At 50.6% G+C, this 22,467-nt stretch overlaps 6 protein-coding genes across 6 annotated transcripts; 1 reads left to right on the top strand and 5 right to left on the bottom strand.

Annotated features, from left to right (window-relative positions):
- Positions 1–333: 333 nt before the first annotated feature.
- fmn1 (riboflavin kinase) lies at positions 334–1,168 on the bottom strand (the record flags this gene model as incomplete). The annotated part of the gene is made up of 2 exons (XM_057262335.1): positions 334–864; positions 1,052–1,168. 2 exons carry the CDS (start codon positions 1,166–1,168, stop codon positions 334–336), a joined length of 648 nt encoding a protein of 215 aa, XP_057123996.1.
- Positions 1,169–2,185: 1,017 nt separating this feature from the next.
- On the bottom strand, positions 2,186–4,480 carry N7481_003115 (Zn(II)2Cys6 transcription factor domain-containing protein; the record flags this gene model as incomplete). Its single annotated transcript, XM_057262334.1, has 3 exons — positions 2,186–2,203; positions 2,275–4,145; positions 4,264–4,480. 3 exons carry the CDS (start codon positions 4,478–4,480, stop codon positions 2,186–2,188), a joined length of 2,106 nt encoding a protein of 701 aa, XP_057123995.1.
- Positions 4,481–7,269: 2,789 nt separating this feature from the next.
- On the bottom strand, positions 7,270–10,207 carry N7481_003114 (MFS transporter; the record flags this gene model as incomplete). The annotated part of the gene is made up of 11 exons (XM_057262333.1): positions 7,270–7,336; positions 7,620–7,692; positions 8,007–8,140; positions 8,309–8,420; positions 8,506–8,912; positions 8,970–9,056; positions 9,107–9,139; positions 9,199–9,443; positions 9,494–9,528; positions 9,601–9,710; positions 9,789–10,207. 11 exons carry the CDS (start codon positions 10,205–10,207, stop codon positions 7,270–7,272), a joined length of 1,722 nt encoding a protein of 573 aa, XP_057123994.1.
- A 1,595-nt stretch (positions 10,208–11,802) lies between these two features.
- Positions 11,803–13,624, bottom strand: N7481_003113 (kleisin alpha; the record flags this gene model as incomplete). The annotated part of the gene is made up of 2 exons (XM_057262332.1): positions 11,803–13,284; positions 13,361–13,624. The coding sequence occupies 2 exons, from the start codon at positions 13,622–13,624 to the stop codon at positions 11,803–11,805; spliced, it is 1,746 nt and encodes a 581-aa protein (XP_057123993.1).
- An 835-nt stretch (positions 13,625–14,459) lies between these two features.
- On the top strand, positions 14,460–17,760 carry pmr1 (Ca(2+)/Mn(2+)-transporting P-type ATPase PMR1; the record flags this gene model as incomplete). Its single annotated transcript, XM_057262331.1, has 4 exons — positions 14,460–14,570; positions 14,638–15,901; positions 15,934–17,124; positions 17,186–17,760. The coding sequence occupies 4 exons, from the start codon at positions 14,460–14,462 to the stop codon at positions 17,758–17,760; spliced, it is 3,141 nt and encodes a 1,046-aa protein (XP_057123992.1).
- A 1,162-nt stretch (positions 17,761–18,922) lies between these two features.
- On the bottom strand, positions 18,923–20,443 carry N7481_003111 (M20 family metallopeptidase; the record flags this gene model as incomplete). Its single annotated transcript, XM_057262330.1, has 5 exons — positions 18,923–19,161; positions 19,225–19,352; positions 19,431–19,817; positions 19,907–20,289; positions 20,342–20,443. 5 exons carry the CDS (start codon positions 20,441–20,443, stop codon positions 18,923–18,925), a joined length of 1,239 nt encoding a protein of 412 aa, XP_057123991.1.
- Between the last annotated feature and the right edge of the window lie 2,024 nt (positions 20,444–22,467).

Raw genomic sequence — 22,467 nt, 5'->3', positions numbered from 1 at the left:
GAAATTCTTGGATTACATCGGACAAGACGTGAATGTGACTGCCTCTTTGGTGCCAATGCTTAGGGTTTCTTGGTGTGACGTCGACGAGTCTCTCAGTAGTTACTAGTAGTACTAGTAGTATCAGACCACATTCCACAAGGCTGGTTCTCATACGATAGAATTCCAGGTCGGCTTTTAGTTTTAGTTCAATTTTCATATTCATATTCATTCATCCTCATCCTCATACTCATAATCATGATCTATGTGCAACGCGATGTATCCACCTCATCTATACTATCATCTCCATCTCCAATTTACTACCATTTCCACTCCCAGAGTTACTTAGCAACCCCATTAAAACTTAACCAACCACTCCCGATCAGAATCAACCCTCTCCAAAGACACCCCATCATCAACAAGATACCTCAAATACCCCTCCCTTAACAAACTCGACCTAGCAACCTCACAATCAACCCGAATGTCCTCAATAAGCGCCTCCATAGAAACATAATCAAACTCCGGCCGAATATACCCCAGAATCAACAGATTCAACTTCGTGCCATAGAAATCCGGCAGTCGGTGGAAGGTCGGTTGCGACTGGCTCGCGGCTGTTGGTGAGGGCTGCGTTGTGGGCGGCATGACGTGGATTTCCACGGATCGAACGGTATTCTTGTAGAAGGGGTTGTATCCGATGCTCAGTACAGCGGGGAGGATTGTATCGCGCGCATTTGTCTCTGCATCCCCGTTGCCATTGCCATTGCCATGACTATTCTCGGTGGTCTTTTGTATCGGCGCGAGTGCGACAACGCCATAGTATACGCCCGTTTTCAGGTCCGGGTGGTTATCGAGGTCGTCGGCCGGGATATTTGCGGTTGGAATGCCGAGCTGAAGGTTTGGAGGCTGTGTTAGTCTGTGTGCATATCAAAGGCTTTCTTTTTTTTTTTTTGCGTGCGTTTGCTTTCTCCCCCGCACTGCAAGGCAAGGCAGGGCAAGGCATCAGGACCAATTGCAATTGCAATTGCGATCGCAAAAAGCAAGCTAGACACGGAAACGGAAATGATCATGAACATACATCCTTACTCCCCCGTCCAAATCCTTTGATAACAGGTCCAGACAAACGGATCGGGAATGGGGCCTCGGGACCCGCGTCCGGGCCCGCAACCGGGTCGCGTGGTTTATCGGTTCTCATTCTAACAGTGACGGTTCAGCTCAGCGGGTGGGGTAAGTATAATCGATCGGAGGATTATGCGCAGATCGGGGCGAGGTAAGGCGAGGCGAGTTGCGATAGGGCGGGTGAGTGAGGGAGGAGGGTGCCGCGCCGGTGAGCTCCGGAATGACGGGGAGCACAGTCCAAGTGATACCGGATGGAAATGCTATTTGCAGCTTGTAGCTTGTACTCGTAGCTCGGGAACTGTGGCGAGGTTAAGGTCAAGGCCGCGGGAAAGGCGTATGTCGGGGGGGAGGGCAGTTGCTCGGAGAGTTGGGAGTTGGCGTTGGAAGGCCGAGGATGATTGCTCATCGACGGATGGAAATGGCGGGGCGATCGATAAGCAAAAACGTTGGTTGCCATGTCATTCAGGCATAAAAGCGCTCCAATGGGATCGGATGAGTATCTGCTGACCTGTGAGTTTCCGAGGTTGTTTATGCCGGTACGCTCTATACTACTACTACTGGACTACAGTATAGTGACTGCACTTTAGGTACTACATACTAGTAGAGTCAATGAAACACCCCCAATTCAATCCATAGCATTTGTAGCATTATCATCAAAGCACCGAACCCAGCCCAGAGATATCATTTTTGTCCTTTTAAGCGCCGCATCAAGGTCAATCAATCAACAGATAAAAACAGAGTGAAATGAACAGAAAATATCAACGGGTCCTACCAGTTCAGATGGATAGGGACCCCAAACACCGAATGTATGTACGGTCAAAGACAGAAAAAAAGAAACAGACAAAGATACAACAGAGAAGATCACACACATCAAAATAGAACATGACAGAGCAGAGCGAGATGGGGGAATCATACAGTCCCAAACAGGAATATATACCGAACAGCCACAAGGCAAGGAAAACCTAAAAAAGAGGCAAGAAAATAGAAGAAAAAAAGGAACACGAACATAAACTCAAACATCAAGTAGAGTCGAGCCGCGGGTATGAAGCACAAGTGTGAGCAGAGTACTGGTAGTGGCAACAGTAGATCGGAATCAAATGCAAGGCAGGAACTAGAAAAAGCAGCGTTAGCAAAAAGTAAAAGAAAAAGGAGTTTCTTTCCCAGGGGTCCTCAGGTACTCACGTTCATAACGATAAGCATCGGGATATCAAAAACATCTCGCTTCACTGTCCAGCAGTACGCGCATTCGACCTTCCCATCCTTAAAACCCAACTGATTCATCCCCGCCTCGCCAGCAATACCCCCTTTCCTCAAATGACCATTACTCCACTTCCCATCATCCTGCTGAGCAGCCTCCATATCATCCTTGGTCTTATATTTGAGCAACTTGCACCGCGTCATCACACTACCGCGCGAATCTCCAAACGCCAACCGAGCAAAGTCCTCATAGAACTCCACAACACTGTCATCGTCGAGTAATTCGGCCAAGAATACTGGCTGCGGTCGCCCGCCTGTGTTCTCGACTGAGCCGCGCGGCGTGAAACTGCCCCGCGAGGATGTTCCGGATGCCGGCTGCGAGGTTCCTCCCGTGTTAACGTTGAGATTGGCTTCTTTGCCGAGAAGCACGTCCTTTTTCCAGCCTGTTAGGATGCTGAATTCTTTGCCTACGGCGGCGATTTCGCCCGTGCGTCGGCAGACGATTGTTGGCGTGCCGCAGGCATTGATGAAATCCTCGTATTCCCACAGTGTGCGCTGGAAGCACTTTTCCATGAAAATGAGGTCGTCTCGGTTGAGGGTTTTAGTGGTTGCGATAAAGGAAGGGCGGATTGATGCGAGTGCCTTGGCGATGCGGACTGTTTTCTGTGGGGAGAAACGGCGTTGGATAAACGCCGTGAGATTATGGAAGCCACTGGTATAAGCGTAGGGCTCTTTGACGCTTTCGTAGATGGAAGATGGGTTTCGATGACGTCGCTTAGGCACAACATGTAAAGCTTGATGCTTCAAGCTTGGCGTGGTGATCAGCGGTCGCTGACCATTCGGCGCAAGGTTGTTGTTATTCTGTTTGGTCACGTTATTGAAGGATGGGTCTTCTCCAGTAAACCCGGACGTTGTCGTCACATGTGGACTGGTCGCTGATCCGGGGCTGGTGAAGTTTGTAGGACCGCTCTCGATCGCAAATGCATGTGGTGGATCTGCTTTCATATGTCCAGGCAACATGCCATTCTGACCATACACTCCGCTGACGTTCACATGCGGCGGTTGGCCCGAGGCCTGACCCGAGGGCCACTCATTCAGTAGAGGATCACCAAACATGAACGGCGGCTGATTCCCCGGACTTTCTCCAAAACCGGGAGCTGGCGTGGAGAACTGTGCAGACCCACTGCGGCCGATCGACCCTCGCTGCGTCGCCGAGTCGGTGGGCGAATCACCCGCTCCCGTCGCCATGTGGCCGAGCATGCCGAATTCGAGGGCGCCATAGCGGTTCTCGAAATTCATACTCGACAGGTCAAAATTAAACAAAGCGGGGTCACTGGGGTCGAAGAAGGGCCCCGCAAAGGGATTTTGTGGGTTTCCGGTTTCGCCAGAGATCGCGGTGTTGGGGGTGGGTTGTTGGTTAACGGTGGAGGATAGACTTGAATTACGACCATTGGCGCTGGTCTTGAGGTTGAAGGTGGGCGAGACGGGAGATTGGGTGGTGAAAGGACTTTGGCTCAGCGTATCCTGATGGTACATATTGTAAGAGCCCGGCTGGGCCTGAGCCTGAGCCTGGGGCTGCGACTGTGGCTGGGGCGTGGGGTAGAAATTGCCGGCATTGTTGCTGTTGTTGGTCGGTTGTTGCTGTTGCGGCGTGTTCGCTCCCGCGTTGGGGCCATTTCTGGACACCGGGAGGGAATTGCGCATTCCATTGTTATACGTGGGAAAGTTCGTACCCACGCCGGGCATCAGTGCTCCGTCTGGGGCATCGTGGAGATACTTAGCCTTTTTTCGGACCCCATCGTGGCATGCGTCCTGCAACCCACGCTTGATGCAGCGTTGGCAAGGTCGTTCGTCCCCTGGATGAAGGATTAGTCTGGATTTTACGGGTTTGCTTGCAAGGCAATGCTTGCCAAGCAAAAGAAAAGCGGGGGAGCAAAAAAGAAAGAAAGAAAGGTAATGAATGGCAATGCATACCACAAGTCAGATGGGCTCGCTGGCAGGCAAAGCAAGCTCGTCGGGCTTTTTTCCGACGCGGTCGCGAGGGGTCCTTGGCGTTGGTGGATTTCCGATTCTCTTTGGCATCACCATTTGTCCTGCCAGAGTCCATGGTTTCCGAGTGCTCTGTGATATCGGCGGAATCGCGATCCTCGGAATCCGCGACCGGCGAGCCGTTCTTGATGTCCATATTCATTTCGTCATGTATCCCACACAAGTGGTGAGTGTGAGAGGGCCAAGAGGGGCGGAGGGAAAAAATAGAAAAAAGGAAATGCAGGCCAGAAAATCGCGCAACCTCAGCAGCCACGAATAATACTACAGAAATTCAATTGGATTTCCAGGGTGTACCCAGGTAAAAAAGGACCTGCAGGACAGGCCTTCTAGCTTCGATCTCGAAATCCGGAGGTGGCGACGGGCATCCGCGCGGAGGGCTTTTCTCTCGGCGTAACGGGTATGTATCCACGTGTTTGCCGCGCAAGATCTGCGGGACCTGAAGATCGCAAGGCGACCAAGATAGTATTCGACGGGATCGTAATTTGTAGTTTGTAGTTTGCAGTTTCCACCGAGGGGGGTTTGTCGGAGAGGTATGACTCTGGAGGGGAGGAGAGCTATAGCCGCGCTGGCGCGACTATTGCCGGCGGGGAATGGAAGGCAGAGGTTGGAGGTTGATGTGTCTGCGACGGGTGTAACGGAGGACAATCGAGTCGAGTCCAAGGGGCGAGGGCGAGCGAACAAATGACACATTGAAGGGAGTCGGGATAGCGCCGGCGGAGAGAGGATCGCGACAGAAGCGAGGCGGGAAAATGCCGCAACAGTTTCGGGCGCAGCTGAATTCGGAGAGTGGAGAGAAAAGCAGGCTGCGCTGCGGGGAAGTGGGAGGTGAGAAAATTGGGAGGGGGAAGAGAAGAACAAAAAAAGAAAAGAGGAGAGAATGAGGGTGAGGAGAGGAGAATGAGGAGAGTTCAAAGGGACTTGTGAGAGGAGAGCCGCACAAGGACGAAGGGACGAGAGAAGTGAAGTTGAACCTAAGGTTCGATTGAATGCGATCGGAATGTTCCCGTGACTGCGTCTTGCCTGTGAGGCCTAAGCAATTCTGACACTCCAAACTGGGCCGATTCTAGTGCGGACTGCCCAGATGGCTTGTGATGATAGATTGATTGTATTAGAGGGGTTTACTTTTATTTTGTTGAATTTCTTCTGTATTTTTCTGATATTTTACGCCCGTGTTGAGTGGTTCGAAGTACATCCTGTCACCACTGGATGTTATACTTCGTCAGACGCCGGTTGACTTTCTTTTACCTAATTAAAACGAACACGAGTTAGGCAGGTCATTGCGAGTATTTACAAGAATATTCAGAATTCAGATCTGTCCATAATGATTTTGATAGACGAATATGAATATAAATATCAGTTACTAGTAGTAGCGTACTACTCCTACATCAGTACTACTCTGTACTGTACAGCGACTACCGACTTCACATGCTGACGTTTGGGCCACGGCAGTTGCGCGTATTATATTGGTATTGTGACAATACACATCCTTCCCCGCAGGGCCACCGCGTGCTCGCAGCGCCCACACGGGTTCCGGAGTCTGTACCGATACGGTTATATACCACGGTTATATACTTGCCATCAACATGATAATCAACAACGCATTACCTGCCTACTCCTAGACAAAACACACAAAGAAACAATTGAATTTATCCGAAAATTTTCGGCTTGTTTCTAGTTTAAATGGCTCATCTCCTCGGTCATATCCCCGCACAAACCCAGTCAACTCACTCAACTCCCGGAAAGAGTCTCTGGTCCCGACTTCTCCCGAGGCAACTGGCGGCCCATCAGGCCTCGGTTAGTGGGAGCCCTGGAGAATGCCTAGAGGTCAAAGTCAGGGCTAGAGCTGGACGCGTCTACTGAGTAATGTCTTTTCTGTTACTGCTGATTCCTGAATTGCTAAGTTTGCTGATCGCCTGATCCACTACCGAATGCTTTCATCCCTGGTCTTGGTCTTGGTCTTGGTCTACATGCATGCACCTTCGTATCCTTGGTATCTGGCCCAACTTAGTACAGTATGTACTGACCAACTACGAGTACGAGTAACTCTCTGAGTACGTGTGTATGTAGTCATCGGAGAATAGAATTCAATTCCATTCCATCCATTCCATCCTGGCCTGGCCTGTCTGGCCTGGCTCCTGGCTGAGCTCTGCCGCTGCTGCTGCTGCTGCCAGTGGGTCCACCCTGTTCGTCTCGCGTGAATGTTAAGCCGAACTAATGACTAGTAGAGACTAGCACTGGAAATCGTATACCCGACCTGCAAGAAGATTGGAGGTAGGGAAAAGAGAAAAGAGAAAACGATAACCTTAACCATGCAATGTCATTATTTCCTTCCAAGGTTGGTGCCCAGGTGGAGAAATAATTATTTTCAATTCTGAACTAAAAGATTGATTACTACTAGTAAGTAGTACATAGTAAGTACGGCTGAGGCTTACTCTGCCAATACTGTGGAACCTTTGAACAAAGTGCATTCGATTCTTTCTCATTCGATTTCTATATCATCCGCATTCACATCCCAGCTACTGATACCTAGTAAAACTACTGGTATACGTAGGACGGTCCTGGCACGTTGGGCCTTCAGGTCAAAATCAAGTTCCTAGAGAGGCCCTGGAGAACCCAACCCATCACCACACACATACACATACACACAGGAACCGACGGGAAACCCACGGGCGAAGCGCTGTAGCTGCAAGCATCCCTCCAGCGAAAGCAAACTTGCAAGAGGGCGGGCGACTGTTCAGCCGACTCATTCGAACCGGGCATCCATGCTGGACACGGTGACCATATGATATGTGCAGTCGACCGAGATGGAATCACTGGTGTATAAGCATTGAGAACGAAGCGTCCCAATCACCGGCAGATGAGTTGGGTTGGTGGTTTTAGTGAACTGGATTTGAAAGCATTTGAGACATCGTCTATCTTTTAGCGACGGAATCACATCTGCGAGGTGGCGAAGCGACTATGCTTGCGGATGCGACTCCCGTATCGGTAGAAAATGTATCTGCTTGCGTTGTCATTATACACTCGTATCCCGACAGTAGATTGAGACGAAGCAAAGTCAGGTTCATTCGTGTGCAGTGCGCCCCCTGCTCTGGTCTGGTCTGGTCTGAGCGACCTCGTGAGTTTGTGGTTGTGGTCGTGAATGCGGGCACGGCCGCAGACACAGACACAGACGCAGGGGAAAGGAGGTCGTGAAGGCCATAGCGTAAGACAGAAACAACCAAAGGCAGCCACAGAATTGAAAGCAGAAAATAAAAAGCGGGGGACAGCCGATCATAACTTACGGGAAAGGCAGCATGGCCAGGGTCAGGAACGCCAGTAACGATGTCGCCCAATGATATCCGAGATTATTATACACTGTGCGGCCGTTAGCGTTCGATTCATAGTTCATCCATCCTACATGCAACCACCCTCTCAACCAAAATTTACCCTAGACCCCCGCAGATCTCATATGGAAATCTGCGCCTGCGCCTGCTCGTGCTTTAGCGACAGAGAGGGAGGGGAGGGGGCGGCAACGGTTTTCTTGGACACGATTCTTCTGTTTCTCCTCACTGCACATGCAAAGCACAGACCCTGGGCCATTCATGACCCTAGTCGGTCGAGTATATGAAAATACACAAATGGTAGGTTCTTGAGGCAGGGTAGGGGCAGGGGTTAGGGGGAAAACTCACTCTGTATACCAAAGAGAGGGAAGATGCCTCCAAAACTAGAGCGCATGAACGAATTGGCTGCGAGAGCACTGGCCGCATAAGTGGGATACGCATCGACCAGGAAAGTGAAGATGCCCGAATAGACCAGGATAGTCCTAGAAGTAACACGAGAGAGTAAGTTCAGCACAGTACAAAAATAAAAGCATGCACGCCGCGATTCAATTCAGCTTTGAATTGCCGGGTCGTTGGGAGCGCAGCGCAGCGCAGCGCAGGAAAAGTGACAAGACAGGGGAAGAAAGAAGAAGGTTTGAGGTGAAACTTACCCTGCGCCAAATAGAGCGCTTCCAATAATTGGCACGATCCAGTGTACGTCTGGATAGATAGTCCACGCAAAGATAAATAGACCGATCGTAACCAAAGGTCCGCCCAGAATAGCTGTATCATATATAAATCATGTCAGATCTCACGCCTTTTTCAACTCCCAGCACTAGTCAAGCCTCTAAGCTGACGCTTTACATACCTGGCGGAAGACGCCACTCGGGCTGGAATTCCTCGACGTGGTCCCCTTGTTGGTATTGGCGTTCGAGACGGACGTAATTGCGGCGCCAGAGCGGATCGGACAGTATTGCCATGACCATGCCGACGAATAGACCCAGGAAGCATAGGCCGCGCTGCCAAAGCGAGAAGCCATACACTTCCAGGAAAACTAGTTGGAAGGCTCCGAAAAACAGGTACAGGATTCCTAGCAGGATGGCAGAGAAAATGCACAAATTCAGACACATTGGTTCGAGGGTTAGGAGGAGGATCGGGCGGTACATGGAGCGTAGAACTGTTTGCGGGACCGATCGCTCCAATTTCTCGATTGGGGCTTTCCACCGGTCATCGCCGGTTTCTTGTCGGAGTTTCTGCGCTTTGCGTCGAAGAAGGCTGTCATGATTTAGTATCAAGAGGTCAAGATGCGGGCTGGGAACCGGGGGTACGTACACTGGATGATAGGTTTCTGGCACAAGGAATACCAGCGATGCCAGTTGTACGCCTGACCAGATTAGTAGCACGTAAAAGGTCCAACGCCTGGGGATGAGTTAGATATAACCAAGCCAAAAATAGACTTGGGGAGGTACCATGTAGTAAACGCGTTGATGAATCCGCCAACACTAAATGGACAATTAGCTTCCGACCAGTCGCAAAGAAATAAACCCCCAAAAAGACTTACAGAGGTCCAACTTCAGGTCCAATGAAAGGACTCGCGGTGTAGAGCATCATCGGAAAAGCAAGTTCATGCCGATCAAACATGTCACCAACGGTACCACCCGCGACACTGAGAAACGCAGCACCAGACAAGCCATTGAAGAAACGGCATATGAGCATTGTCTGTATATTTTTGGCGACGGCACAGGGAATGAGCCAGATGAGGAAGAGGGAGAAGGAAACCATGTAGATGTTCCTTCGACCGTAGAACTATGAAAATTAGGATATTGCGGAGGCGACCCTGGGGATAGCATGCTTACCTCTGACAGGGGACTCAGAAAGAGCGGGCCGATCCCTGGAAGACGGATAATCAGTCATATGGCCATATAAAACCTACTATACGGTCGAAGATAAGGGTATAACAAACCAAGACCCCAAATAAAGAAAGATAATCCCAGCGTGGCAACTTCTTTCGAACAGTTAAACTCCTTCATCAACTGATCATACGTAACAGTATACATGGAGGAAGTACAAGTCCTACACATCGGAAACAAAATAGTCAGTACCAACTTCACAAAGGAGAGCCAGAAGCAGAATCAAAAGAGTGATACTGACACACAAAGCGACCCCATCGAAACAATAATAACAACCATCCACCTCCGCGCTTTACTCATATTCCTCGGGTTCAACGCATCATCCTGATCCCATCCAACCATAAAACTCTCACCCGCGCGCTCTTCATCCGACGATATCCTTTCGGCCCTCCGCTCGTCGCCAGCAAGACTCGTCCCATCATTCAAAGACCAGGATCGCTCTAAGGATCGTGATGGAGTGGCTTGGGCATTGGAGCTCAGATTCGTTGTCTGGTTATTGGCACCGTTATCGCGTGGAAGGGGATGTGTGATCGGCGCAAATCCCGTTTCTTCGGACTTTGAATCGACGCTTTGTTCGTGTTCGGGCTCGGGCTCGGGCTCGGGCTCGAACTCAGAGCTAAAGGATAGCCGTTTCTCGCCGGCCAAGTGTGGCGACGTCATTTCGTTGCTTTGTCTGCTCTTTTTAATATCCCGCTGTTGTCCCTTCCTTGCTGTTCTCTGAATGGGGGGTGTGTTTGAGTATGATTCGGATGATTCTCACACTCGTTTGTTGTTTCGATTGATGATCGCTAATCGAGTCGGCTCGATGTCCGAAGTGGCAACTTGAAGGAGCTTGATTTCCGAGGTGGGGAAGAGGCAAGACGTAGGTAGAGCTCGACCGCGGCGCTAGCCTTGAAATCAAACCAAATCGAATCCCGAGCCAGTCGGTGAGCTAGGAAGTAATAGTACTAGTAACAGCTCCCCTCATTCGTGTGTCAGCAAGATATTGCAGGAGCAAACAAGTCGAAGTTGGTAGTTGGTAGTCGGTAGTGGTGACCTCGGTTATATCAAATCATGGGGGAAAGTCAATTAAGTATACGGAGCAAAAGCCAAAAAGTAAAATCAAAGGTGGGATGAGAGTGGGATAAACTACCAGTAATATGCCTCGACAAATGATGCTAAAGTGCGCTTCGGAGACATGAAATGGGGCTGTTCTGTTATTGATCGGCTTAGTTCTACGCCGAGCTGATTAATCGCCACTCGTTCGCTCTTTCGCTCTTCAAGTTTCTTTTAGCACAAGGCTCGCATTCGCATTATCCACTTTTTTCTGTATTCCTTCCCCCTGATGGAATACTACATTTTCTATTTCTGTTGTGTAGGATCCATTCGGCCCATTCGTCAGTTCAAGTTGTATCGGTTATAACTATCATTCAAGTTGACCTATCTTGTTGGGTCTGGGGTTGATTCGGGCCGAACACGGACATAACGGACATCAACTTCCGCACTTGCTTCAAGTTGAAGTTTACTTCGTAGATCGACTGAAACTAACTGATGTGATCGCATGATTTGACTAATACTTGCTACTAGTAGCCATCACAGATTGAGCCCTAATTCCTCTGACCCTGACATGGTCGCGCAGTAAGTAATTCGCCATGTGGCACCTCGGAGGAAAAATAAGCAAAAAGTAACGCTCTTGGCGCATCGCACATCTTATGATCTGCATACTGGTACCACAAGGAAATTCTCCGATCCGTAAATAGGGCTTACTTGACTTGGAAGATTGGCTTTCTGTAACTTGAAGGTGGCCACGAGGAAAAATCAGTTAGATCCCAGTACTTTGAAGGATTGTTCGTTCTACATACATCAACTGAAGTAATTGCATGAGATGAGTGAGTTGATTGGTATGTTCAATTAACTAAACAGCTAGCACTACGAAAAAGGAAGCCCATGTATCGAATCACGCCAGAAAAAAAATCATCGAAACTGTCCAGCAAAAGAACCCATCATAAAAATAACGAAGGAACAAATAAAACCCCATTTCTCCATAACCCCCCCCGCCAGAAAACTCCTGAGAGCAACAACCCATGAGCAAAGCAACAAAGGCGACGCTACCACTAAACAAATTCAATTATCGGATCTTCCAGAAACCCATCGACCATCTCAAACTCAGCTGTACATGAATGGAATTTTGCGCCAGTTATATCTTTTTTCCCGCGCCAAAATTTTGACGGCCATTGATACTTTGTAAAATAAAACAAGTAAAATATGGAACCGTCTTACAGGACTTGGGCCAGCTGGCTAGCCGCAGCATTCTCCTCGGCCCACGAGCCCCATAGGTTCTGCTTGCCGCCGATCTTCAGTGCGGAGCCAAGGGACTTGGAACCCTGGTCCACCTTGACAGCATCCTTCGTGGCCAGCACCAGGACCTCGAAGAACATCTTGGTGGCGTCGGCCTTGCTGGATCGCTGCTCTGGGAGCATGTCCTGGAAGAGGACGCTCTTCTTCTGTTCGGAATCGCCGAGGCGCTCGCGGAGGATGTGGACGGCGTGCTTGGTGCCCATGGAGACGGGCTCATTGTCGACGGGACGAATGGTGTCATCGAGATCATCGACGGAGTGGTTCATGCCATCGTCATCGTTGAATTGCAGCTCCGAGTGGCTGGCGTCACCCGGGAAGTCAATCTCAGGGTGCTGGTTTAGGGTAGTGTCGAGAGCGATGCCCTCATCGTCGGCAACAAGAGCCTCATCATCACCGAGTTCCAGGGCGGGAACGTCAGCACCGGCTAGGTCCATGTCGGAGATGCCGCTGTCGCGCTTGCGCTTGAGCTCACCGGCCTTCTTAACGGAGTCAAGTGACAACAGACCACGGATTTCAGGGGCCCAGCCACGGTGGCTCTCCTCACCAAAAATGCCTGAGACGAACTCGCCATTCTGCTGACGGTTGATAAGGGTGAGGAAGACAGGGTCACGGGGAAGGTAGGCAGGGGGATTGGTAATGGCAGAGCGATCAGTTTGCAGCGCACGGACTTCGGCAGTCGAGTAGTTAATTTCCTTGTCCATCTTGATAGGTTCTAGAACCTTTTGGCGCTTAGCTCGCTGCGTCTGTTTACCAGTCTCGGGCTCGGCAGTGGTATCATGGTTGAATTCTTCCTCAAGCTGGTGCATCTGGGCAGAGCCAGCATCGGAGAGAGGGCTCTCTGAGTTGCGGACGCGGTTTTCGGCGGGACGTGGGGTTTCACCACCGAAATCATCATCACCGAGGTCCATTCCATCATCTTGCAGAAGGTTGTCGATGTTGTCGTGGGTATCGCCACCCATGTCCATCTTATCAAGCGGGGCATCGTCATCGCCAAAATCGAGTTCCAGGTCGTTATCAATAAGCTTTCCAGAGTCGTTGATGTAATCGTCTTCCAATGGGCGAGCTGGGGGAGCGTCTCGACCAATTTCCATAGACCTATCCATGCCAAGGGGGAGCTCATCTTCACCCAAATCCAGGTCGACGAGGGTGTGGTCTTCAAGGCGGGCAGGTTCTTGGGACACTGAGCGACGGTAGCTGCTGTCAGGGACGAACTGGCTGCTGGCAAAATCCTTACCAGCGGAATGCTTGCCATCTGACTCCAGGTTGAGGTTTTGCGGGAACAGAAGCGAAGTATCAAGGTTGGTAAAAAGGTCGGACTCGGTCAGCACATCGGGGAGAGTAATACCACCCGGCGCGACCACAGTTGTTGTCAAATCGTTATTATTTGTAAGGCGGAATGCCTGGGGAGAGTAGCCACGTTAGCATTAATGCAAATAATAGATGAGACAAAAAGAGAAAGTGGAGTTTGGGACGAACCATTTTGATCTTCATCAAAGCTTCGTTACAATCGTCGAGCAGATAACGCGCTTTACGGCTGTAAATGCGAACGACACCCAGTAGCAGCTGACCACTCAGTCGCAGGGCCATGGGAGCCTGGCCCTGATCAACAATGGCGCTGACACTGCCCTCAATATCGGACTGCAGAATATGCGACTTGGACAATTTGCGCTCAATGTTGGCGGACAGCCAGACGCGGGCCAAGGGCCCCGTCTTTGACAGGAGAGTCTCGGAATAGAACATGGCGCGTAATTGTACTAAGTGATGACTGTATGCGACGAACAGATATGTTCAGGCGATTGTACAAGTCGAAACCCGCCCGGCGCGGGGTGAGGCGTAACAAGGGTTTGACGCGCTGGAGCCGGGATAATAACAGACTTTCAAAGCGGTGTCAATGACGCGAGGCGAGGCGATAGAAGATTGCGAGTATGAACGGTGTATGTGTAATGTTGTAGTTGGGATCAAAGGATATTGAAGATTGGTAGACGCGTTAAGAGACACGTCCAAGTTGGAGGCGCGAGGGATGAGTGGGAGTGATGTGCGCGCGCCGAGGGGGACCCTTTCCTTTAGGCATCGAAGGGCGAAGGGTGCAAGTGCAAGTCACCTGATTTGGGTGGCTGGGGCGACCGTCAAATATGGTGACTCAGCGAGATTATGTCAGCCAGCTGACATAACTCCCGCTAACTACTTCGGGTTAAGCATCATCACCGCGCAGGACGCATTCGACTGCAGTCCGCGCGCCTCGACAGTTCCCCCTGTTCCAGGTCTCATTTCTTTTCTTTTTCCTCTCCTTGGGTTTTGTCCTTGAGTCGATTGTCGATTTGTTTCACAATTGGATTTCCAAGTTCCCTTTCCCACCCCGAATCGACCCCGCTAAACCGCACACCCTACCCTCCACCGCCGGGCCTTGCTGCCAGATCGCATTCTTAAGAACGTGGCCCCCCATCGACACTGCCACCTCCCATCCAGGCGGGATGAGAATCACCCTACGCTAAAACGAACTTGTGTTTTCTCCTATACCTTTCTATTCTCCCTCCTCCTCCCCCCCCCCCCGTTTCGCTCCGCCGAAGCATGAGAGATGTCAAGGTCGACAACACCTGCGCTGCCTCTGCATAATGCACCCAAAATCGAAACACCGCAACCTTCATCGACCGACCTTCTAGGCGGCCGGCCGGATGCTCCCTCATCGGTAGGTGCTGCGATCAATAAACCTTTCCTTGGAACACTACGCTAATCCCCCGGATCTACGAATTTAGGCTTCAACCTCCACATACTCTTGGCTCGAGCCCTATGAGACCGCCGAACGACTTCACACCTCCCTCCATCACGGCTTAACCCCCGCAGAAGCTGAGATCCGTCTTGCTCGTGATGGTCCCAATGAGCTTCCCCATGAGGAACCCGAGCCACTGTGGTTGCGGTTCCTCAAGCAATTCAAGGAAACCCTGATCCTCCTCCTCCTTGGCTCAGCCGGTATCTCATTTGTGATGGGCAACTACGACGATGCTATAAGTATTACTCTTGCAGTCACCATCGTCGTGACCGTTGGCTTCGTTCAGGAGTATAGGTCGGAGAAATCGCTGGAGGCACTCGGTCGACTCGTTCCACACTTCGCCCACCTCATCCGTGATTTGCCTTCGAGGACTGCCGCAGCTGATCATGCCAGCACATCGGAATCCGGTGAAGAAACGGAGGAACTCCGGAGTAAGAGTCCTGGCACGGCATCCGCTGCGCTCAAGGCATCCACCACGGTCCCCGCCGCCGACTTGGTGCCGGGTGACCTGGTGCTTTTCTCTACAGGAGACCGTATCCCCGCAGATATTCGCATTACTCACGCAACCGATCTTACAATCGACGAATCGAATCTTACCGGTGAAAACGAGCCGGTGGTAAAGTTCAGCGCGGCACTTCGTCACCATGCCCATGGTGGGACCCTCGCAGCTCCCAGCGTCACCAAGCCTCCTCGATCGCCATTCTATGATGCCCCCGCGTCAGGGGCCGTTGGTGCCGATATTCGTCTCAATGAGCAACACAACATTGCGTTTATGGGTACACTTGTGCGCTCGGGTCATGGTCAGGGCATCGTTATCTCAACCGGGGCAAAGACCGAGTTCGGAAGTATCTCGATCTCTCTGCAGGAGATTGAGAGTCCGCGAACCCCACTGCAACTGTCCATGGATCGGCTTGGACAAGAACTGAGCTATATTTCGTTCGGTGTCATCGCTCTGATTGTTGTGATTGGTCTCTTCCAGGGCCGTAAAATCCTTGAAATGTTTACTATTGGCGTCTCGCTCGCAGTGGCAGCTATTCCCGAGGGCCTGCCGATTATTGTCACTGTGACCCTCGCTCTTGGCGTGCTGCGTATGGCCAAGCGGGGAGCTATCATGCGCAGGCTTCCCAGTGTCGAGACCCTCGGCTCTGTCAATGTTGTCTGCAGTGACAAAACCGGTACTCTCACCCTCAACCATATGACTGTTACAAAGATGTGGCATTTCGACTCAACCGAGCCATTTGAGGTTCAGCGTGATATGACTTCAGTCCTCTCCCCGGCCCAGCTGCCCGTACCATTCTCCGAGTCGGCAACATTGCAAACAACGCTCGCCTTTCCCGTACCCACGCCAACTCCCCAGCTAGTGCATCGTCTGCGGCAGTGCTATCTTCCACCTTAGACCGGAATTCCAGTGCTGTCAAAAGCCGCTGGGTGGGGCAGCCAACTGACGTTGCCATTCTGGATCTATTGGACACTTTAGGAGAAGATGATGTCCGTGAGCGTATCAGTGCCCGTGTATCCGAAACTCCATTTAGCTCCGAGCGTAAGTGGATGGGTGTTATCATTGGTAGCGGCAGCCCCGGTGATTCTGATGTTGCCTATATTAAGGGCGCTCTGGAACAAGTTCTGGCTCGCTCGGACACATACTTGACCAAGGATGGCCGGGAGGTTATTCTTGATGAGCCCCGTCGTAATATTATTCGCCAAGCTGCAGAGCATATGGCCAGCGAGGGCCTCCGAGTCCTTGCATTTGCCAGCGGTGCGGTGCGAAGCTCGTCGAGAGGCATGAAAGGGTTCAACAGCCGTTCCAACACACCCAAGGGCAGCCCTGCCGATGATGATGATCGCTATAATGGACTAGTCTTTGCCGGCCTTGTCGGTATGAATGATCCTCCTCGTCGAGATGTCCACAAATCAATCCGCCGTCTGATGCACGGTGGTGTGCGAGTCATAATGATTACCGGTGATGCTGAGACCACGGCGGTAGCTATTGCGAAGAAGCTTGGAATGCCGGTCAATGAAGGCGCCGGCGCACGTTCAGTCATCCGCGGTGATGAACTTGACCGCATGACCATGGCCGAACTCACTCAGGCGATCGCGACAACTTCCATTTTCGCCCGAACAAGCCCAGACCACAAGATGAAGATCGTGACTGCACTTCAGTCTCGAGGTGATGTTGTTGCCATGACCGGTGATGGTGTTAATGATGCACCCGCTCTGAAGAAGGCCGACATTGGAATTTCGATGGGCAAGCTTGGCACAGACGTTGCCAAGGAGGCCGCAGACATGATTCTCACCGATGACGACTTCTCGACAATCCTTCGAGCGATTGAGCAGGGCAAGGGTATCTTCTATAATATTCAAAACTTCATCACCTTCCAGCTGAGTACCAGCGTGGCTGCGCTCAGTCTCGTACTCCTCAGCACGACCCTCGGCTTCAAGAATCCACTGAATGCCATGCAAATCCTGTGGATCAGTAAGTTTCCCTTGCGATTACCCTTACCCACCAACTCATTCGCATTCTAACTCCAAAACAGACATTCTCATGGACGGACCCCCCGCCCAATCCCTCGGTGTCGAACCCGTCGACCCTTCAATCATGAACCGACCCCCACGCCCCAAAACAGCGCGGGTACTCACAAAACCCCTCATACAGCGAGTTCTCACCTCCGCCATGATAATCATGCTCGGCACGCTCGCAATCTACATCCACGAAATGGGCGACATCGACGACGGACAACCCCTCGGCAAGCGGTCCCGCATCGTTACAGCCCACGACACCACCATGACATTCACCTGCTTCGTGCTTTTCGACATGTTCAATGCACTCACCTGCCGAAGCGAAGGCAAGTCCGTCCTCCGCGGCGAAATCTCCCTCTTCGGCAACAAGATGTTCAACTACGCCGTCCTGGGCTCCCTAGCCGGTCAAGCCTGCGTCATCTACCTCCCCTTCTTGCAACGCGTTTTCCAAACCGAGCCGCTGAGCTTTGGCTCGCTGTTCAAACTGCTATGTCTTGCCAGCTCTGTCTTTTGGGTCGATGAGGGTCGCAAGTATATGCATTATCTCCGCCGTCAGCGAGGGCTGGGTGGTGGATATAGCGCGAATGTCTGATGTTTATCTTTTTATTTGGAAGGGGTGGAGGTACTTGAATGCCCTCGCCCTTTTGAGAAGGGCATTTGTCTCCCCCGCCCCCTCTGTGGATGTGTAACCTATTGAATTGGAAGGGTAAATGTCCCCTTATACATAATAGAGCTGTTGTGTTGCCACGATTGTGAGATCTACATGACCGTAAATGAAGTCAATATTAATTTCGTCCTTGTGCCAAATCTTTACTTGTAGAGATAAAATAAATGGTCCAATACTTTTCTACTAGTACCTTCATTTTTTAGGGGCGAGGTAGAGCCTGTGAGCAAAAAGAAACTTGACCGGAACCCCCACCCCCCCCTTTGAGAGCAGGTCACCCACCGCAAGCACCCAATTACCTCTTGTCTAGATACAAAGACAGAATAACCAAAAAATTGACCGACGCAGGGGTCGAACCTGCAATCTCTTGATTCGTAGTCAAGCGCCTTGCCATTGGGCCAGCCGGCCTGGTACTTGTTTGAGGTTGGAAAAATGGGCGCTATGGAGCTAAAACTTTGAGCCCCACTTATGACTGTCGTAAACCAATCATAATTATTCAATACTTGCCGTGCGGGTCCATAACGCGAGTATGATGATGCAAGAAGGCGAAACAGACTTGCTTTTTTACCTTTGAGAGTGTATGTTAGTTTGGAATTTTGTTTTCTGTCAATTTTGATGCTTTGGTCATGATTTTTCGGGGGGTGGGGAGGGTTCTGGAGTATTTTTGATTTCGTCGGCGTGGGATATATATCTGCACTGAAGTACCACTGGACAGTATCACCAACTATCTATCTTGTCTTGCTCGGAGGCTGCCAGTGCCATTGCGCTCTCAACTTCTAACCCGGGAATCAACTGGCCAATCACCAATCTACTAGCTTGAATTTAATGTAGTATGCATGATCAGGCCCAGGATAATCAGCTCAAGACATCCAAGTCTCAATCAACGAGCGTGGCTGAGGAATTGCCTCTGGGTTCTAACGATCCCAGTTGAATACCCTGGAACTTGAAGAAGGCAGGCTTTCGCACTAACATTATCGCCAGGTGCTGTAGTAGGCCAAAGACCGAAAAAAATAATATCATTATTTGCGACGTCACCTTCAATGATCCGAGACTAAAATAAGAGACCTCTATACACTGAGTACTCTATCAACTACTTCTCAGCAATCGGTACTTGTCCCTCCCACTGAGATTTCGCAGCAGTGAAAAGCTCATCATTGGTCAGCATATCCCACCCAAGCAAAGCCAAGCCTTTACCAGTAACAACAGCCTCCTCATGCGCCTCGTCGGTTCCAGCACTGGCAGTGAAAGACGGGTGATGGGGGTAAGAACCTTCTGGAGCCGGGATGCCGAACATCGAGTGAAGAGTGGGGACAGCATAGCTGACATTTCCTAGAAAAATGTCAATATTTCAAGCGAAGAAAAAAACCCCAAAAATTGAGGGAGAACTCGTACCGGCATCAGTAGAACCAGTCAAGACCTTCTCATATTTCTTCACACACGTTCTGCCCAACTCCTCCATATGTAAGGCATATCGCTCGCAGAGGGTATCATTCAGGACAATATCGGTATACAATTCCTTCCTGGAAAAGGGGAAAAATCAGTCATGCATATCCCGGGAGACACCTTCAGTGAAAATCGGGACAGAAGAGACAACTTACTCCTCAATCTTAACCTCACATCCAGTAGAAACAGCAGAACCCTCAGCGCATTTTCTCACCCGCGCAATAAGTTTATCCAAACCCTCTAGACTCGGGCTTCGAATCTGCCAATACGACTTGGTGTACGCGGGAATAATATTCGCAACCTTTGGCACATCCAAGAAGGCACCGTGAATCCGCTCATCCGGCATGATCTGTTGCCTTAGAACGGAGATACCATTATAGGTCATCACCAATGCATCGAGTGCATTCACGCCCTCCCAAGGATTCCCGCCTGCGTGCGCATTCTTGCCAAAATATTCCAAGTACAGCTCCTTTCGTGCGTTCATGAGAATACCCGCGACACCATCGGAGGGTCTCCCGATGATGTTCTTTGGACCTCCGTGACTGGAGGGAGTTAGCAAAAGAAAGAAAAAAGAGAGGAAAAAAAAATCCTTGGCCTTAGAGGAACGGGAGGGGTGGAAGGGTGATCATACGCCATGAGAGAAACATCGACTTCTTTATATGCGCCCGCATCTAGCAATTTCGCCTTCCCACCACCATTCTCCTCAGCCGGCGTTCCAAGCAGCTGAACGCGACAACCAATATTATATTCCTTCTGCAGATGCGCCAGCGCCAAGAATGCGGTTATACTGGCCGTTGCAATAAGGTTGTGGCCACATGCGTGCCCAATGCCTGGAAGAGCGTCATACTCTGCATTGAAGTTGACAAGTCGTCCTTCAGTTCCGCTGATACACTCGAATGAGGTATCGAGACCGTAGGCGTGCCGGGTAACAGAGAAGCCCTGTTCTTCAAGAAAGTTGCAGATTGAATCGTGGGCTTTGTGTTCTTCGTAGGCGAGTTCGGGATTGGACCAGATCTGGGTTTGTGAGATTGTTTCTTACAAGAACGCTGGAATTGTGTGAACTTACATATTGATTAAGCCCACGGAGGCCTTTTGCGACTTTTTCCAAAGCAGCGTCAATGGCCTTGCGTACTTCCTCTGGAGGAATAGAGACTGGGTTGATTGCCATATTGTTTTGATGTTGGAAACTTGTCGTGTAAGTAAAGGAGCAACTCAATTCGAATTCAAACTCGAACAAGAGGTTACGAAGGGAAATCCAGTCTGTTAAAATACTACCCCAATACCCCACAGCCCCTCTCTAGATATCAATTACGAAGCAACGAGCCTTATCGTGATACAACCCCAGTGTGGGGTAAGCAGGGCAAAGAGGTTTTATGCACACATACCAAGTCTAATGCAAGGCCAAACAAGACATAATTGAAATATTAGGCGATCGGATACTGATCATCTGGCCTATGATAGGAAAACCAGCGATATATCCTCAATCAATGATTGATGGTTTGTTCAGGGTGGCTTGGGATTTGCCGATGGGCTGGGCGGTTCGGCCAATGGTGCAATTCCGCTCGCCAATCTTGTCGGCAATAGGTCCGAGCTGCAACCACTCTGCCGAGCGGACCTGTCGTGCTCGAACCTAGGTCTTCAATTCCGCGGGAATCCGCTATTAAGAGGAAATAGGGATGTGTTGGAGATGTTTTTGCTTGGCGTGTTTTGTAGCTGCGTGATTCGCTACTGGGCCCGAGGATAGTTGAAAGATAGCGAACTGAGCTCTAGAGGGACACAAGAGCGTCTTTGAATGATATAGATACTCTAACCTGACTATCTTATACGTTGTGACTAATTTTTATGCATTTTGAAAGCGATTTGCTATTCTCATCCGATTGAACAGCAGAGAAGGGCGAAAAGTCGTCATCTTGCCTGATCCAAAGGGTGGTTGGAGGTACACGTCAAACTGGGGACTATTCTTGATCCCAGGGACGAACCGGTAAATTCGGGAGACTGGGAACTGAAACAGAAACAGAAACACGAGTGAGAAGGGAATCAAGCTGTAGAGGGGTGATCCCTAAAATGCAAATGGCGGGGCTATCAAGATTACAGTATAGTAGACCCGTACCTAATAAACCAGTTCATATGCCAGCGCTAACGTTCCACGTTGAAAGAAAGTAAAGATCGATAAACTGTAAGCAGATATGCCGAAGGGTATATTGATGTGAAAGGTATAAATGCCAAAATGTTAGTCAGCCTATCTCCATAGCTTCCTTTCCTCCTTCACCTACACCTCATACACAATACACTACATTCCACTACTTCACATATTACACTCCGTATAGGTTATGAGTCCCTTTCTCAACGCTACCTGAGCTCGCTATCACTATATTTTTGCTCTCTCCTCGGGTTGAAGGGGGAGGGGTGCCATCACCACCACACGCACGCTTTCATCGCAATTTTGTCGATTTAGGCCCATAACCACCACTCCTTCGAGATAGCTTCTATTTTCACTTTCAATTACTGATATATAACCCCTGCCCTAGCGGTCTCTCTGCGTTTCATAGCTTCACAGCTCTAGCGGCCTCTTCTCTACCCTTGCGACCTCTGCGCTTTACGGCCTCACTGCCCGCGCGGCCTCACTGTACCTTATGGTCTTGCGGCCTTACTACCCTCGTGGTCTTACTGCGCTTCAAAGATTCATAGCACTTGTGGCTTCAATTCCCCCGCAGTCTTACTATGCCTTGCGGCCTTGGCCTTACTGCCCTCATGGTCTTACTACGCTTCGCGGCCTCACCGCACTCCGTGGCCTCTCTGCACTCCGCGGCCTCACTACACCTCACGAGTCACGGCTTCACAGGTTTATCGGCCTCTCTATCTCTGCGACTTCTGCGCTTTGTGGCTTAACTACCCCCGCGGCCCTACTACGCTCCACGGCTTCACTACGCTCCACGGCTTCATTGCCCTTACGGACTCTCTGAACTTCGCAGCCTTACTACCCTAGCGGCCTCACTACACTCTACGGCCTCTCTACACCCCGTGGCCTCTCTGTGCTTCGCGGCCTCATTACACTTCACGGCTTCATTGCCCTAGCGGTCTTACTGCCCCTGCGGCCTCACTAAGCTTCACGGCTTCACTACGCTTCACGGCTTCACTGCCCTTACGGCCTCTCTATCCTAGCGGCCTCACTTTGCTTCGCGGCCTCACTTA

This window comes from Penicillium waksmanii (genome assembly GCF_028829765.1).
Source record: "Penicillium waksmanii strain IBT 27052 chromosome Unknown utg000004l:1.0-5674109.0:1.0-5678898.0, whole genome shotgun sequence".
Lineage (NCBI taxonomy): Eukaryota > Fungi > Ascomycota > Eurotiomycetes > Eurotiales > Aspergillaceae > Penicillium > Penicillium waksmanii.
Note: the sequence above shows the minus strand (reverse complement) of the source record. Positions and strands in the feature narration are given on the sequence as shown.